Genomic DNA, 18615 nt, shown 5'->3' with positions numbered 1-18615 from the left:
TGAGGAATGACAGAAGAAGCTGTGCTATATGATTGTAGTGGAATGGTCTTGTGCTACAGGAAATGACAAACAGGATGGTTCCTGAAAAACCTGGCAAGACTAATGAACATCGATGTATAGTGAAGTGAGCAGAGCTGGGAGGACATTGTGCGTAGTGACAGCAGCATTGTTCAATGAGCAACTGTGAATGACTTAACTCCTCTCAGCAGTGCAATGATCCAAGACAATCCCAAGGAACTAATGAGGAAGCTTACTATGCACCCCTATAGAAAGAACTGATAAAAAGAACACTTGTGGATTGTACATATATAACCTGGTTGTGATCTTGGGGGGGGCGGAGAAAGGGAGGGAGGGAGAAAAATTTGGAACTCTAAATCTTATGAAAACTACCCTTACATGTAACTGGAAAAAATAAAAATAAATGTTTGTTGCTTAAACACACACACACACACACACACACACAAAGTAGAGTGGGGCACCCCAGGGCTCCTCAAAGACTCTTTCAGGGTGGACCTGGTCCAAACTTTGCATACCAACCTGAAGAATAGCACTAGATCTAACCACACCAACAAAAGCTCTTTGGAAGTCCTCAGAAATTCTTAAGAGTCCAAGGGGCTCCTAAGACCAAAAAGTTTCAGAGTGCCTGGTTTAGAGAATTATTTTTCACATACTATGACTTTGTTGGGAGCCTCATTATCTTCTTAGTCTTGAAATAGCTGTGTTACATCGAGGGATTAGGTTATACCCTGTGAGGATGAGAGCCCTTCATTTCTAACTTGTATTTTTCTTCTGTCTGCCTTCCTGGTTCTTCAAATTTCTTTTAACATTGTAAATATCTTTGTGTTTATAGGTGACTTTAACTAAGAGGGCGGATCCAAACGAGCTGAGAACAATATTTTTAAAGGTGAGTATGAACGAAATTCGTTGGCTCCTTTTTTTAAAGTGTTCGGGAAGTTAGGTTTTTTCTCAGCCATTGCTTTTCTCACGGGTATATTTAGACACATCCCCATGAAAGATCAGAAATCACCCTGGCCCACAACCCTGGTATGTGTTAGGAATAAGGAAGGGGATCATTTTGTCATGGTCTCAAATAATGAATCGGGCAAGAAGAATCAGGACGAGACTCCCAGGCCTGGAAGCCCTTTGTCCTGCTAGGCCACGATCCCCTCTCCCTCCACTTGGAAAGTGTAGAGGCCTTTGTGCGTGCTTCATTGTCCCTGCCCTTCTCCTTGCCAGGATCGTGGGCTGGGGAGGGCTGGGGGCTCCTTTTTTCTGGCTCTCTCCCCACTGGGGAGCTTTGTAAGGAGGACTGTGGCATTTGTGACCTCCCTGTACAGGACTCCCGTGGTGAGGGTGAGGGGTCACAGGACTCTTGCTGAGAGCTTGCTCAGGTCCCAAAGACTGTGCCCTTGGGGAAAGCTGACCGCTAATGTGGCCCCTGAAGCTTGGAATGCAGCTAATGAATGGGCTATGCCTTATCCCACAGAAACCCTCGGGGGGCCTTAATGGTGGCCTGCAGCTTTAAGGAGTATGAAGCTATTCCCCTGGGGGGGTGGGGGGTGGCAGGAAGAAAGACTGGGAGAGGATTGGGCGAGGTCTTATTCTGCTGCCCCTGCTGACAGGTTCTGGGGGCACACCCCTCCAGCTGCTTGGGAGGGAGGCTTGGAGCTGTCCTGAGGTGGGCTCCTTCTGGCCTTGGTGACTTCCTCTTTCAGAGGGTGGAAAAGTGATTCTGACCAAGGAAGGAAGATTTCTGGGGCTTCAAACATGCCCCACCCCAAGCAGGAAAATGGACAGAGGGAGAGCAAAGGAGAGGCGGGACCTCTGGGCCTCTGTCTCTTTGGGGGATGTTTGTTCAAGAAGAAAGCAGTACTGCCAAGGAGAAAAATGGATTTGGGCAAGAAGGAAAGGAGGAAGGGATGGGAGGAGGGCAGGGTTGGCAGTCAGTGGACGTGCATTCCAATTCTGCCCTTTGGGACCTGGTGACCTTGGACAAGTCACTTCACTTCTGGCCCCCGGACCCCATCCTTTTTTTTTAAGTGACTTGTCCAGTTCATTGAGTATCCACCACACAGAAGGACTAAGCTGGACTGTGTAACCCATAATACCATTAGCTAGATGACACAACAAAGTACAGATGAGAGAGGGGTTGGACTGTACGTATGGTCTCCAAGATTCCTTCCAGCTCTAGAATTAGGGTTCTAGGAAGGTCCCCTCCACTTGGAATTCCTCAGTCAGATTAGATTTTATTTTTAAGTTCAGGCATTTTATTTTATATTTTTTAGGTTTGTGCCATTTAATTTTCTTTCTCTCCTTACATTTAAAGATAATTTTTAACATTCATTTTTTTAAAAATTGAGTTCCAAATTATCTCCCTCACCATCCCCTCCCTAAGACATTAAGTAATTTGATAAAGGTTTTTTTTGTACAATCATGTAAAACATATTTCCATATTAGTCACGTTGTCAAAGAAGAAGCAGGCCAAAAGAAAAGAACCACAAAAAAGATAAAGTGAAAATAGCATGCTTTGGGGCAGTTGGGTGGCACAGTGGATAGGGCACCGGCCCTGGAGTCAGGAGGGTCTGGTAAGTTCAAGTCCAGCCTCAGACACTCGATACTTACTAGCTGTGTGACCTTGGGCAAGTCACTTAACCCTCATTGCCCCCCCCCAAAAAAAAAAAAAAGAAAGAAAAAAGAAAATTGCATGCTTTGATCTGCATTTAGAGTCCATCACTTCTTTCTCTGGAGGTAGATAGCCTTTTCTATCATGAATCCTTTGGAATTATCTTGGCTCATTGCACTGCTGAGAAGAACCAAGTCTATTACAACTGATCATCATACAATGTTGCTGTGACTGTGTACAATGTTCTCCTGGTTCTGCTCAGTTCACTTAGCATCAGTTCATGTAAGTCTTTCTGGGTTTTTCTGAAACCATCCTGCTCATCATTTCTTTTCTTTTCTTTTCTTGTGTTTTTTCTTTTTCTTTTTTCTTTCTTTTTTTTTTTTTTTTTGGTGGGGCAGTGAGGGTTAAGTGACTTGCCCAGGGTCACACAGCTAGTGTCAAGTGTTTGAGGTCAGATATGAACTCAGGTCCTCCTGAATCTAGGGCCAGTGCTTTATCCACTGCTCCATCTAGCTGCCCCTCTGCTCATCATTTCTTACAGCACAATAGTATTCCATTACATTCATATACCACAACTTGTTCAGTCATTCTCCAATTGATGGGCATTCCCTCAGTTTCCAATTCTTTGCCACCACAAAGAGCAACTATAAATATTTTCGTGCATGTGGGTCCTTTCCCTTTTTTATGATCTCTTTGGGATACAGATAGGTCTGTGGTATTGCTGGATCCAAGGATATGCACAATTTTATAATCTTTTGGGCATAGTTCCAAATTGCTCTTGAGATTGGTTGGATCAGTTTACAACTCCACCAACAATGCATCGGTGCCAGCTTAGAGTTTTAAGAAGCAGCAAAGAGACAGGGAGCCAAGAGTAGGAAACTGAGAGTAACTCCAGAGAGAGGGGCATGACTCTGGAGGAAAAGCCTCCCCCCCCTCAGAATCTGATGCCAGAACAGGGAGAAGAGCAGCAGACCCACCTTCTTGTTTCTCTCATTTTTTGCTTGAGGCAGGACTCATAAACAGGGGGTCCAAACCCTGCCAGCCTCTCATCTGGGCACTTGGCAGACATGATGGTTGTCGAGGTGGTCTGTGCCTTCCTTTGGGAAGGGAAGCAGGGAGGGTTCTGGTGTCCTTGGTGCTGGAAAAGGAGCGGCTGCCAGGAAGAGACAGTGCAGGAGAGGACCAGGGGAAGGGCATGAATGACAACTTGAGGGCCCCCAGTCGTTTGTAAATTTCCTTTTGGGATCTCAAGTGTAACACGTCTGAGCCGTAGCCGTAGCTGACAAAGACTAGAAGAGAGGGCTGCGTTCTGAGGGCACAGGGATTGTGTTTTCTTCTTTTTTGTTTTTGTTTTTGCAGGGCAATGAGGGTTAAGTGACTTGCCCAGAGTCACACAGCTAGTTAAGTGTCAAGTGTCTGAGGCTGGATTTGAACTCAGGCCCTCCTGAATCCAAGGCCAGTGCTTTTTCCACTACGCCACCTAGCTGCCCCCAGGATTGTGTTTTCTTAAGCAAATTACCTTTAACCCTTGTGGAATTTGCTTTTGTTCTCTTCTCAATGTTTTTAAGTATCTCCTTGATGCTTTTTTTTCCCTTGGCACCTGTTCTTCCATGATTCCCCTCCCCCAACCCTGCTCCTGCCATAAATGCCTTTTTTTAACTGAATACATATGTCAGGCAGAAAGGAGCAACCTATCTGTCATGTCTGGGAAAAGGTGTATCTTATTCTGTACCTGTAGTCCACCACCTCTGCTAAGTAGCAAACAGGCTTCATCCTCGAGTCTTCTGAAGTCACCACCCCGAGTTCTGAAGTCTTGCAGGATTGTTTTTCTTTATCATGTGGTGTTTAAATGATGCTCGTGGTTTCTCCACGCTTCTCTGAATATGTCATTTTCATGATTTCTCATAAACCATATTTTTTCAGTCAGTTTCCAATTGATGGGCACCCATTTGGTTTCCAGGTCAATTCGATAATAGAAGTTCTGCTCTACATATTTTTGTACTTAAGGTTCCTCTCTTTCATGCTAGACAGTTCTCTTTAGCAGCTGTCTGCACAGTCACAGAATTGTCTGAAAGTTGTCAGGTGCTGCTTTAGCTGTTTGCTGATCACAGGAAATAAATACAGAAGAAGCATTTGACTCATAGTTGAAGGTGGCCTTGAAGTATCTCTTTAAACAAAGTGTCTTGTGTCCCTCCTTGATGTTAAAAGTACATGGTCATGGGGCAGCTAGGTGGTGCAGTGGCCCTGGATTCAGGAGGACCTGAGTTCAAATCCAGCCTCAGACACTTGACACTTACTAGCTGTGTGACCCTCATTGTCTTGCCCCCCCCCAAAAAAAGCACAGCACATGGTCCCTGCATGGCTCCAGTGCCCACAATGACTTGGTTCATTGGTCTGCTTCCCACTGCCCCGTGAAGAGGCCTCCTTCTATGCCCGGAGGCCTCCAGATGATCTGGGTTGTGAGCACAGCTGTGCTGGCTCTGCATCCCAGAACAGTCTAGAATGGCCTTAGGGCATACAGGTATAATGTGTGCACATGTGTGTCCCTGGTTAGAGAGAGGCTGGACCCAGACTTCCCTCTGGATGGTATCCAATGAATTGTCCAGGGCTACCTGAAAGTGAAACAAAAGAAAACAAAAAATCATGTGCTCAAGTAAAAATGGTAGGAGACCCCCCCCCCCCGGGGGGGGGGTGTCAGCTGGCTTTCACTTACTTCCTGGTATGAAATCCTTCCTTCAGGACATGGCCAGGGTGAGTTGGCCATGTAGGGACATTTAATGATTGCAGCCAGCACAGACTCTGCCCTGGTACCTTGACAGTGCCTAAACAAAAGGTTTTGTGTATGGGGCAGATCACAGAAGCAGAGTTTCTGGGAGAACACAGACAAGAATTTCACGAGCTGATAATTTGAATCAGAAATTCAGTGGTGGACCAACCTCATAGAATCCAAACTATGCTTCTGAAAGAATTGTTAGGCCAAATTAAGCACATTTAATTTCACTGGATCATATCAAAAGGAGAAACATTCTAAACCATAAGACTCTATCAGTCCAGCTAGCTAGACTTCTGGGGGCAGCTAGATGGCGCAGTGGATAGAGCACTGACTCTGGATTCAGGAGGACCTGAGTTTAAATCCAGCCTCAGACACTTAACACTTACTAGCTGTGTGACCCTGGGCAAGTCACTTAACCCCAATTGCCCTGCCCAAAAAAAAAAAAAAAAAAGAATCCAGGCCTGATACTCCAGTGATGACAAGAAGGGGAGGGTGGAGGACAAACACTATTGGCGGAGCTTTTCTGGAAAGCAGTTTGGGGATTGCATATTCTTGGATCCAGTGATACCATATCTGAGCATGAACCCAAAGCAGGCCAAGAAAGGACCTCTATGTACGAAGATATTCTTGGCAGCCTAGCTTTTGTCTTAGCAAAGAAGCAAAACAAAGCAGACACCAGTCCATTGGAGAAAGGCTGAACAAATTTTGATAAATGAGCGACGGAATATTAGCACGCCTTAAGAAATGAAACGGAGAAGATTTATGTGAACTGATGAAACGTGAAGGAAGAACCAGGACAACAATCTGTCCAATGACAACAATAACTTTGAAAGCCTTAACCACTCTCGCCCATGTAATGCCCCATCATGACTCCAGGAAACAGATGAGGGAGCAAATATGGTGGCAGAGGGAGAGTGTGGAGGGGGGGGGGCGGGGCAAATCAAACTGTTTAGACCATCAACAAACCTTCATTGGACTCATGGGACCGGACAGGGGAGGTCTCTGTCCAGTGACTTCATGGAGGGGTCGAATCCTGTCCCTCTAACCTTCTGAATAGAAATGGAAAGAGGAGAAGAAGGGATGGGCCCCAGGCTCTCCTTGGAGAACAAAGGTAAGTGTCCGTGGGGGAGGTCTTTTCGTGTGCCCCAAAGGTATCACAAAAACTGTTTCATGAGACATTTGGGTGTCCTGTAGTGCCAAACTAATGGTTAGCTGCAAAAAAGCCACTGTGAAAATTGGGAGTTTTGTTTGTCGGTCAGTCACTTTTCAGCTGTGTCTGACTCTTTGAGACCCATTTGGGGTTTTCTTGGCAGGGATCCTGGAGTGCTTTGCCGTTTCCTTCTCCAGACCATTTTATAGATGAGGACACTGAGGCCAACTGAACTCAGAAGAGGGGTCTTCCTGACTTCAGACTTGTTGCTCGCTGTGCCTCCTCACTGTCCCCTAGGGAGCCAAGACTAAAGTGGAGGGAGAGTTGTTGCATGGCTTGTCTGCTGATATTCGGGCACTCAATGCAGCGTCTGAGGCTGAGACACAACAAAGTGTGGACTGATTTTCTGCTGCTTGTGCTCATTTTGGTCTGACAATGAACACCAAGAAAACAGAAACGCTCCAGCAGCCAGCACTACACCATCCACACGTGGAACCATCGGTGATAACAAATGGAGAAATTTTGAATGCTGTGGATAAGTTCACTTACCCTGGCATCCACTTTACTTTTCCAGGGATGTTCTGTCCCATCGGTAGTGAGGTTGGTACACACATTGCCAAAGCTAGGCCAGTGTTTGGAAGGCTCCAGAGGGAAGTGGGGGAGAGAAGAGACATTAGGCCACCTCCCAAACTGAAGGCCTACAGAGTCCTTGTGCTGACCTCATGGTTATATGCCTGTGAAACCTGCACCATGTACCAGCTCCCTGCCAGGAAACTGAATCACTTCCATTTGAATTGTCTTAGGAGGATTCTGAAGATCACCTGGCAAGATCAGGTGCCAGGCACGGAATTGAATTGCCAAGCATTCAGACTCTGCTTCAGAGAGCATAACTCTGGCCATAGTGTTTGAATGCCAAATGTCCACTTGCGTAAAAGACTATTTTATGGGGAACTCACACAAGGAAATGCTCACATGAAAGTCAGAGGAAGTGATTCAAGGTCTCTCTGAAGAACTTTGGAATTGATTGTGTGACATGGAGACACTGGCATAGGACCACCCGGCATGGCGTGCCCACGTCAAAGAAGGCCTTCTGCTCTGTGTTGTGAGCAAAGCAGACTCACAGTCGCTCAGAAGAGATGTGAGATGGGCAAGCTTAGAGATATCTCCATTGCAAATGTTTATGTGGGCGATTTATGCCTGACTGTTGCATTGCCTTCTCAGCTTGTCTTGGCTAGCCACCCAGACACACTGCACCTTGACCCCGATGTAGTGATGTCATTTTGGTCCTCTTCAGGCATGAAGGACCATAACCAGACTGAGGGTGAAGTCATAAAGGGCATTTGATAAGACCGTCCAGCTACAGTGATCCAGCATCCTCTGATGTTTGGCGACTGAAATAGGTTAGGAAAGAGCAAGATGGGAAGATTTGGGAAGAAGCCATGGAACAGACCAGAGACCAAAGAATGAAGTGATCTGGGAGCTCTCCTTGATGCAGTTAGTCTGAACTATCAGATGAGCTACGATGAAAGCTTCTAATAAAAAATAAAGAATAATGGAGCAAAAAGAAAACAATTAAGGAATTAACCCGTTATTCAAGCAAGCCACTGAAAATTGGAATTGGGAAATAGGCCATAGAGATGAATGACCCCAAGACTGACTACAGAAGTTAAACCAATGTCAATTAAGAGCCCAGATAGATAGCGCCTCAATCAGTAAACATTTGACTTGGCTGCCAAAGGCTACAGTGGTTTAGAAAATCCACCCTTACAAGAAAGTTCCAAAGGACTCATGGTGGAAAAGGCTCTCCAAATCCAGAAAAAAAAAAGGAACTGTGGAATATGGACGCTGATTGGACCATGCTATTTCTTTTGTTTTGGGTGCTGTTGTTTTTCTTTTTTGAAGTTTTTCCTTTTTGCTCTGATTCTTCTTGTATAACATGACTAATGCAGAAATATGTTTAATGTTATTTTTTATATATGTGTGTGTGTGTAAAACCTATATCAGATTACCTGCTGTCTAGGGGAGGCGGGAGGGAGAAGCATTTGAAGTTGGAAATCTTATCTAAACAAATGCTGAAAACTTAATTAATTAATTAACTTTAAAAAAAAAAAAAGGAAAGAAAATCAACCCATTTGTCAAATCCTACCAAGAAGCACAATGGACAATTTGGAGGAGTTTCATGCCAGGGAGACAGAAGCAGCAGAGGGTAGAACCCAGCTAAAGAAAGCTTGGGGAAATATCCTACTAAGCAGAGTTGTCCCGAGGGCATTTACAGTCGCAACAGAAAGAACTACAAGCAGAAGAAGAGTGGAAAAGAGCAGCAGAAAGTATGGCGACAACCCTCCTCAGTCACTACCCTTGGGCCCTCCACAGCCTCCCCTTGCTTGGGGTCCTTTGAGAAGAAGGAGAAATGACTGGCAAAGAAGCTGATTAGGTCAGTCGTCTCGAGGAGGCTGTAAGGGTCCCACAGGTCTCGAGGGGACCTGTGCTTGAGGGATGAACTTAGAATCCATCCGTACAAGACGCTTCTTTGGGGAGACTCTGCCAACCAGGAGGGTGGGTGAGTGAGGGAGGTTGAACTGTGCTTTGAAGGACACCAGGCGTTCTGGGAGGTGTGAGGAGATGGGACACAGAATGTCTGTCGGTGAGGGGCTGGATCAGGGCTTGAGCGGCCTAATGCCAAGCAGAGGAGCTGAGTACTCTGCCTAGGGGTAAAAGGTAGTCATTGAAGTTTACTGAGCAGCAGAGGAGCAACACAGCCTCCCCTTCTCTTTCGGAGCAGATTGGAGAGGCAGAGAGTGAGGAACGGGGGGCTGCTCCAGTGCCCGGACCAGGGCGGCCTCGGAGTGGGAGAGATGTGGCGACAGAATCAGCAGGACTTGGTGAAAGAGGTGACCCCAGGGTGACGGGTCTGGGCAGCTGGAAAGAGGGTGGGTTTGGGGGCTAAAGTAAAGAGGAATTCTAGTCAACGTGCATTTATTAAATACTAGTTGTGTGTCAGACCAACTGTTAAGCACTGGAGATAAAGAGACAGGTCAAAGCAGTCCTTACCCTCCAGAAACTCATGGATCAAGTGGGGAAGGCAAAAGGGAAAGACCCTCGCCTTGGGGGAGCAGGCAAGGGCCTTCTCTAGACTGGGGGTATGACTGGAGTCCAGGTGGTGAAGAGGAAGAGCATTCTAGGCAATGGCTCAGTTGGAGAAAGTTGGTAGCTAGGAATAACTGTCACATACTGGGAGTGTTCATGAGGGTTAGGTTGGGAAAGCTTAGGAAGGTCAGAGGTAGAAGAGAGAACAGGTGGCTGCCCCATGGACTGTTGGGTCAGCTTTAGGAGGCGTGATGATCAGCAGTGAGTTCGTAAAGAGAAGCCAAGTCTTTGATGCTGTGATTCGCTCTGGGCTTGGACTTGTCCAGGTTTGTGAGTTGAGAAGTGACGCATTGGCTCATACACACACAGTGACTGTCCACAGTCTGGTTCAGTTAGGGGGTCTTTGCATCTCTTCCTTCTTCCTTTCTTCTTTCTTCTCTCCCCAAACAAAATGGATTCTGTTATCAAGGGTTTTACAGTCTCCTCAGGGAGAGAGGCAGCTACTCAGGCAAGGCATCATAGAACGAATCAAAAGGAATTGGGGGGGGGGGGGCTGGAGGGGCTTCTTGGAGGAGGCAACATTTTTTTTGTTTGTTTGTTTTTGCTTTTTGGGAGGGGCAATGGGGGTTAAGTGACTTGCCCAGGGTCACACAGCTAGTAAGTGTCAAGTGTCTGAGGCCAGATTTGAACTCAGGTCCTCCTGAATCCAGGGCCAGTGCTCTATCCACTGTGCCACCTAGCCGCCCCCTAGGAGGCAACATTTGAACTGAGTTTTGAAAGCAACTGGAGACTTGCATTTTTCATTTAAAGTTTGGAGTTCCAAATTCTATCCCTCCTTCTCTCCCTCCTCCCCTGCCCGCCCCCCCAGGCGGTAAGCAGTCAGATATAGGTTATACATGTATGATTCTATAAACATTTCCATATTAGTCATTTTGTATGAGAAGACGAATAAAAGAAAAAAATGAAAGAAAGAGTGAGAAATAGCGTGCTGCAGCCTGTGCTCCATCAGTATTGGTTCTCTCTTCATCCTGAGTCCTTTGGGATTGTCTTGGATCCTTGTATTGATGAGAAGAGCTGAGTCGTTCCCAGCTCTTCACTGAACAGTATTGCTAGCCAGCCTGGCCCAACCCGAGGCTCCCTGGGTGACAGGCTCTCCTGTGATCCTTCTCCAACTTCTCCCAGAAGCCCCATTAAAGGAATTGCCCAGGTCAGCCCAGTCAAGCCTGGCTCAGCCCACGGCTGCCTGGACGACTCAGGAGGTGTCTTCTGACCTCTTGGCTCCTGTGCGTTCTTTCTCCTTTGAATGAAAGTTCCTTGGGGGCAGGGAGCCGAGTGCCTGGCGTATAGTAAGTACCAAATAAGTGTCCACTCTCTCTAGGAACTTGGCTAAGAGGAGAGGGAGCTGTTTGGAGGCAGTGCTGGGCAGGAGGGACAGGGACTAACAGTGGGGGAAAGTTGGGGTGCGCATGTCAGTGACAGAGGTTGGGGGCCAGGGCATAAGAGAGAGGAGATAGCCAGGGGCTTGGATCAGGGGTCTTCAGTGAAGATGGCCAGGCAGAGCTGAAGGAGAGAAGGCAGAGCTGGAGCGGCTGCTCTGCTGCACACAGGCCAACCAGAGTCACTGGAGAGATTGAGTTGGTGTGGAGCCTGGCACTGTGGCAGGGAGGGGACTCAGCTGCTTTGTCATTGGCTTTCGGGAATGTTTCCCAACGGTAGCAGTTGGTAATATACTCGTCCACTTATCCAGAAAATTTGAATAGAATTTGTTTGAGGATGAATGTTTTTAATCATACCCCCCCACACACCCCCAAACAGCCGAATGGAGGAGGGAAAGTGGGGGTTTAGTCTGCCCACCTCCCCGGAGAAGGCGCGAGGGTCTGGGTACAGAATGCTTGAGCTGCCGGGGAGGGCCAGGGCTGACCTCCTTCTGACTCGGAGGTCCTTGGGGGTAGATCTGAAACTGAAGAGACCTGGGAGAAGAAGAGGAGCAGCCTCTTCACTGTCCCAGTCCCTCTGGAGTGGGGCAGCTCGGTGCAACCAGAACACAGAGCTGGCCTCGGACTCAGTAGGGTTGGCCCCAGGGCCCCTCCTGTCCTGTCACCAGCCTTCTATGGGGCTAGTTGCCCAATGGTCAGCTCTCAGAGGGCTGGCTCAGGTTGCCTTGGGCCCAGGCAGTGACAGAGATGACCTAAACACTGCGGCATCCCCTGGGATTTTCCAGAAAGCCTGCTCTCTTCTTCCCAAACCAGGCGTGATGCGTCTTCTTGTCCTCTGGGAATTTTGTGCAAACACTTCCATCTTGGAGTGACTCCATGCAGCTCCTGAAGGAGTAGATAGGAAGGGTAGGGATTTCATGGTCATTTTCTAAATGGGACCCTGCAAACCTCAGGTGGATTTCCGACGCTTGTGAGCATGTCCTGGCGGTGACTCAGGCTGGTGGTGATGCTGCCAACCTTGGGTGGCTCTTAGGTGGTGTGGATCCCTCCTGTGAGCCATGCCCAGGAGAACAGAAGTAGGCACCAGGTCCCTAAAACAGAGTGCTTTTAAGTATAGATTTAGCTTGCCTCAATGAATGCCACCAAAGGGATGACTCTTATCCTGCTGCCTAGAGGCTTCAATCATGAGCAATGGGTGTGGGAGAGCACAGGGTCTCCCATGTTTCCTGCAGCTGGCTTCCCACTCCTCTCCAGGGAGCTGATGGGAATGGGCAGCCACCCTCCTCCCCGAGAGGCTCGGCACAGCCAGATTTCTGCCCCTTCTGCTCTCGGTGGAGGCTGCTGAGCAGAGGGCGCTGTAGCAGCGCTTTCCCGCCTTGTGAGCTTGGCCATGGGGGCTCCTGGGGCTCTCGGCCTCTGGCCCCATCCTCATCAGGTGTGGGGGCAGCCCCCTTCTGTCCATCTTCTCTAGTCCTGTGGCTTGCGCCTTTCTCTGCTGCTGGGCGCTGACCAGCTTCAGGCTCCACGGGTGTCCAAGGCACTTCTCAGCTGTGTGGGAAAGATGGGGGGTGATGGGTCGTGGGACCCTTACAGCCTCCTCTGGGCCCTGACACTAGAGAAACTGCTCATTTCCCCTGTACAGACCTGGTTGCTCCTTTAGACATCAAGTATGTAAAGTCACTTTTTTTTTTTTAACAGTATGCAAGTGTTGAGAAAAATGGTGAATTTTTCATGTCTCCGAATGACTTTATCAACCGGTACCTGAATATTTTTGGAGACTGTCAGCCCAACCCCGAGACTGTGGAGCTCCTGGGAAGCGTGGTGGACCAGACGAAGGACGGGTATGTCAGACCAGACAGGGGCTGGGACAAGTGGCTCTTCACCTCGGCTGGAGTGTTGGTTATCTTCAGGGAGGTCTGCTAGGATTTCCTTGGGCCTCATGTCAGGGTTAGGAGGCGTTCTCGTAGATGAAAGGACTTGTAGCTGCCAGGGTCAGCATCGAGGTGGGCAGCAGGCCTGCCCAGCGTCCAGTGTGCTCTGGGCCTGGGCGGATGCTTCCCATGGGCTGGCCTGGCCCCCCTCGGCCACTTTCTTCTTTGGACACAGTTGTTGCTGTTGCTCACAAGAAGCTGCCGAGAGCCCGCACTTCTCCTCCTGACTTGTCCCCCTGCCCTGATCCTTGTGGGGACCGTAGGCAGCACCCACTTAGGGCTGGTGCATCGCGAGGCTCCTAGGCCGAGGGGGGTGGGGGTCCCACCAGGACCGCCCCACCTATAGAACCTGGGAAGAGCTCTGGGAAGGAGGGGGATCCTCTTCGGTCAAGCCTAATGGACACCAAGCCGGAGAGCTCCCGGACCTTTTCTTCTTCCATCTTCAAACAGGAGCCTTTGTCCGCTGCGTCCACCATGGTCCCGGAAGCCTGATGCTGGACCGCGCATCCAAAGGCCCTGGAGATCAGCTGCCTCCAGTGCTCTCAGGCCAAGCTTTCTGTGGGCTTTTCCCTCCCCTCCCCTTCCTCCCCTCCCATTGCTCTGGGTTGCACGGCCTCAGTCAGCCCAGAGCCCCAGCCTCGGGACACAGCACTGCTTTGTCTTCTTTCTGCTCTGGGTTTGCTGCTGACTTTGGCTTTGGCCCTGACCTGTGAACCAACGGTTTCCAGGTCCTTCCTTTCCCGTGTTCCCGATGGGCAGTTTGACCTCTGGTGAGGACAGGCCTGTGAAGCATCACAGAGAAGGCCTGTGTCTCCCATCCAGATCCCGAGGGTGTTCTCAGTGCAATGGGGAAGGGAGGGACAAACCAGGCGGTGGGGCTGTCTGTCTGTCCAGGACCGCCCAGGCAGACAGAGGGAGGTCTGTCCCACGTGCAGGCAGGACCTAAGGCCTCCCTGCTCACTTCCTGCCCCACTTGGAAGGGACATGCCCTTGATTTTGTCATGAGCGCCCCAAGGCCTCTACCTCTGCAGCCCAGAGCCCGCTTGTCCTGCTTCACCATTTCAACATGGCACCTTCCCTGACTGTCGACTCCCTGGGCCCATCTCTTTGGAGATCGTGCCTCCTTCCTTCTCCCTAAGCCAGTTCACTAGGCTGTGCTGGGGGTGGGGGGGCAGAGTCCCTCTAGTGGGCCTTCTCACTTTCCCTCTGATCCCCCTTCCCACTGCCACTGGCCTCCCCTGTCTCCTCCATTCACAAGTTGGATCAGTATTTGTTTAAGTGCCTTTTGTGGGGTGGGGCGGATGACAGAGAGAAAGGTCACCCTGGCTTCTAGGAACTTCCATCCAATGCAGAGGGAGAATCGAGCAAGGGCACTGAAAAGAAGGGGCAGAGGAGGAAGGAAAGAGAGGGGTCCCGAGCAGAGCGAGTGAGCGCCTTCCCAAGAGTCTCTCAGGAGCAGCCTCTTCAGAGGGCCTCAGCACCTCCCTCCTCCTCCTCCGGCTGCTACTCCCGAGAAGCCCTTTACCTAGTCTTTGGCCCCCTCCTCAGGCTCCTCCGGGACCTCAGCCCCTTGGCATCCCCACCTCTTTCCTTAAGTTTTTGGCTGTGCCTTTTCTGCGTGTTGAACATGACCAGACACCAGCCCTCTCTGCCTCATCCTCCTCTTGTCCCTTCGTTTCCAGTCATGAATCCAGACCCAGATGGGACAGAGATGGAAAATCAGCTCAAAAAGGCAAATTGCTTCTTTTTAGCCTCAACATGATAACCCAGGATTTTCAGTTATCGTCATGCAAAGTGTGGGGGACAAAAATGTGACGTCGAGGACACTTTCCCACAGCAACAGAGCTTTGGAAAGAAATCTGGTCCGTCTGAAGTTACACAGGCCGGCATGAGCAGGCCTCTAGACAGCCATCTTCATCCCTGCATCAAGCTGAGTTCTTTCACATATTTTCAGCCGTGACAGTAATTATTGCTAAGTCCCAGTGCTTTTTCTCAGTCTTCTTCCTTCGTGATTTCTTGTGTATTCTTGGCGGTTTTTTTTTTTTGCTTTTTTGGCGGGGCAGTAAGGGTTAAGTGACTTGCCCAGGGTCACACAGCTAGTAAGTGTCAAGTGTCTGAGGCCAGATTTGAACTCAGGTCCTCCTGAATCCAGGGCCGGTGCTTTATCCACTCTTGGGGTTTTTTAAATTCCATTTTATTTTCTGTTTAGTTCCAAATTTTCTTCCTTCCTCTGTCCTCCTCCATCCGTCTCTGCACCCTCCCACAATCATTGAGAAGGCAAGAAAACCAGCCCCATTGCAAATATGTAGAGATTGTGCAAGACAGATTCCCACATTAGGAAGGGATGGATAGAGGGAGGGAAGAAAGGAGGAAGGGAAGGAGAAGACAGAGCAAGAACGCTTCAGCTTGCACTTTTCCCCCTGCACGTCTCTGTCTGGAGGTGGGCAAGCGTCATGAGTCCTTTGGAACTGTGATGGGTTATTATGTTGATGAGCTACTGAGTCATTCGCACAGTGTGGTTATTACTCTGCACAGTGTTCTCCTGGTTCTGCTCAGTTCATCTAAGTCTTCCCAGGCTTTTCTGAAGCTACCTGGCTCATTATTTCTTAGCCCAGTGGCATTCCGTCACAAGTGCAGTGGATAGAGCATCAAGCCTGGAGTCAGGAAGACCTGAATTCGAATTTGGCCTCAGACACTTAGCCAGAGAGGGGAATGGCAAACCCATCTAGTGTCTCTGGTGGGATCACAAAAGTTGGATGCGACCGAAGCGCAGTCCCATCACAGTCGTGTCCTGCAGCTTAGCCCCTCATTTCCCGCCCAAGGGGTGTCCCTTGTCTCCAGTTACTTGCCAGCACAGGAAGAACCACTCAGTACTCTTGGACATCTGGGTGTTCTTCCTCTTCCTTGGCTCTCTTTCTCTTGTAACACACTCCTCCATGTCCTCTAGACATTTCTCGTCCTTCCTGCCCTGTGTGTCGTCCAGGTCCAACATATGCTTGGGTGGAAAAACATTGAGTTTGTCCCTTGCAGCACTCTTGAGTCCCTGGAAAACCGCTTAGCTGTGTTTGGTTTTTCCAGGGGTGAGGCCTGGGGTGGAGAAGGGGCAAAGGAAGAAGGCACTGGTTATTTACAGTTTCTTATGCGCCACCATTTCCTTATAAGGAAAAAAGGTCTTTTTGTCTAATTCCCAAGACAAATGATTCATATACATCTGTTTTCACATTGAGGTCATAAGAATGAAATCTCGATGTTGGCTCCATGCTGAGTGTTAATGAGGCTCCCAAACGGTGACGTTTCGAGATGATTACGCTAATGTGGGTGCAGCTGAATGCCAATAACCAATGCTGCACCCTCATTCTGCTGACGAGTGAAGGTCTAAATATGTCCTGGCCTGGTCTGAGATGAATACCGAAGATTCAGAAATTGGGGGATTCCACGAGACTTCCTCCAGCCTGGCCATCAAACTCTTCAGCTAAGCTGCCAACACCAAAGGCCTCGCTAGTCGTTCTCAGTGAATCAGTGACCAGTTTCTTGCTCCTTTGCTCTCAAGATGCCTGATTCACCTCCTTTCTTTGTACCAGTACTGGAGGTCTGAAATCTGGAGGGGGGAGCGGCGCGTGGTAGGCAGCGGTGGCTTCCTCAGCAGAGGCCGCAGGGATGTCATCGCTAGTAGATGGGGCCTCTTAGCTTCTCCGGCTGGGCTGTCACCAGGCTCAGTGGTGGACCCTCTTGGTTTTTGCTCAGAAGCTCTTCACTGAAGACACAGCAAGAGAAGGGAGACCCCTCTGCCCCCCCACCCAATTTGGGGGGTGCTCTCCTTCAGGATGGGTAAGGAGAAGAGCGCTGTAGGTCGGGATGGGGTTGGTGTCCCGAAGTCCTTTCAACCTCTGCCACCACAGTCTGTCAGCGATGTGCCACAAGCATGATGAAGCACCTGCTTGTGCCAAGCCCTGGGCTAAGAGCTGGGGAGAGAGAAGGGCAGAAGCAGTCTAAGTGCAGACAGCTCTGTACAGGATAGAGGGGATAGACGGGGGATTGTTGAAGGAGGAAACCATTAGATTTGGGAGATCCATAGACGGGCTCTTGCAGAGCCTCAGGCCTGAGGTAGGCCTGGGAGGGAGAGTTTCAGGAATGGGGGCCTGTCAGTGAAAATGGCGGCTGCTGGTGGGGGGGTAACAGCAGATTCCTGGGGTTCCCAAGGCAGGTAGAAGAGGGGCCCCCAATAGCTGAGCAGGGGCCTTTATGTTTTATAGAGAAAGAGCCCAAGAGGGGTTTGAGGTTCTATTTTCTATCCATCTCAGGCTCGCCAGGCCTTCACCAAGACAGGGGAACAGGAGCCTCTTGGGCTCTTTTTATCTCAGCGTGGAGCCCCCGAGCCTCTGACTTGGTTCCTCCAGGAGCTCACAGCTCTCAGACTCCCTCCCCAGCCTCCCAGTGAGACTCTTGCCTCTCATCTCCTTTTCTGGACCACCAGCCTCTCTCTCACATAAGAAGAGACCGCACTGCCCCCCGAGCTGACATTCATGATGGGGCCAAAGCATCAAAACGGGGCTGGCCTTGGGGAGTCTGAGGTGGAGCCTCTCCGGAGTCGTCACTACTGAAATTGTCTCTCTGGGATTCCTCACCCTTTTCCCAGCAGCCATTTGGGGAGGGGAGGGGAAAACCCTAAGCCTAAGATCCTCTGCACATTGTTCCTGCTGGCAGAAGCCGTTCTTCTTGTCTAGACAAGGGTTAGCTCTTCACTTGGAGGATCCGCTGGTCTCTCTCTTCCTGTGCCTCCTTTGGATGGGGAGAAGGGGTGGCTATTGGTCCTACAGGGCATCTGTCCCACCATGGGACGGTGTGAGCGTTTGGAAGGCCGGCTGCTTGTTCCTTCTTGCCTTAAGCCACATAGATTTCCCAGGTCTGGAGGCCAAGAGGGAGTCCCCAGCATAAACATTACCCAGAAAGCATCATTCCTCATCTGACTGTTCCATAAATGTGGCATGGGACGTTTTTGTTTTCGGCAGCAAGGAGTGACTGAATCCTAGACATTTTTCTGTTGATGTCACTGTGGGTAAGAGACTCCAGTAAGTCAGGGTCCTCCTTAGCATGAAGGGCCAGTGAAATACAAAGGTCAGGAGGCAGCTAGGGGGCGCAGCAGATAGAGCACTGGCCCTGGATTCAGGAGGACCTTAGTTCAAATCCAGCCTCAGACACTTGACCCTAGCTGTGGGACCCTGGGCAAGTCACTTAATCCTCATTGCCCCCCCCCCATAGAGTAAATGTCATGGGGAGAGAATAAAATGGAGGGAAATACAGTCAATAGTAATTGAAAAAAATTGAAGCAAGTTTGTCTGACGGGCCTCATTTCTCAAACATATAGAGAACCGAGTCAAATTTGTTAAAATAAGAGCCCTTCCCTAAGTGATAGATGATTAAAAGATAGGAAGAGTTTTCAGATGAAATAATCAAAGCTACCTATAGCCATATGACAAAAAAAAAAATGCTCCAACTCACTATTGATTGGAGAGATGCAGGTCAAAACAATTCTGGAGTACTATCTCATACCTATTGGATCGGATCATAGGACAGCAAAGGAAAATGACAAATGTAGGGGATATGGGGGAAATGAG

At 49.4% G+C, this 18615-nt stretch overlaps 1 protein-coding gene across 2 annotated transcripts in view; it reads left to right on the top strand.

Moving 5' to 3' along the window:
* SLC25A13 (solute carrier family 25 member 13) overlaps positions 1–18615 on the top strand; it is an 88867-nt gene that overhangs the window by 10456 nt on the left and 59796 nt on the right. Inside the window, exons 2-3 of one of the 2 annotated variants that reach the window (XM_043966917.1) lie at positions 851–904; positions 12768–12910. In XM_043966917.1, the coding sequence (XP_043822852.1) occupies positions 851–904; positions 12768–12910 (197 nt within the window). Of the gene's footprint in view, positions 1–850; positions 905–9323; positions 9438–12767; positions 12911–18615 lie in introns of those variants that run through there. The other variant, XM_043966918.1, reaches the window with a different exon arrangement.

The sequence above is a fragment of the Dromiciops gliroides genome, chromosome 5 (assembly GCF_019393635.1).
Source record: "Dromiciops gliroides isolate mDroGli1 chromosome 5, mDroGli1.pri, whole genome shotgun sequence".
Lineage (NCBI taxonomy): Eukaryota > Metazoa > Chordata > Mammalia > Microbiotheria > Microbiotheriidae > Dromiciops > Dromiciops gliroides.
This window is presented reverse-complemented; position numbering and strand designations above follow the sequence as displayed.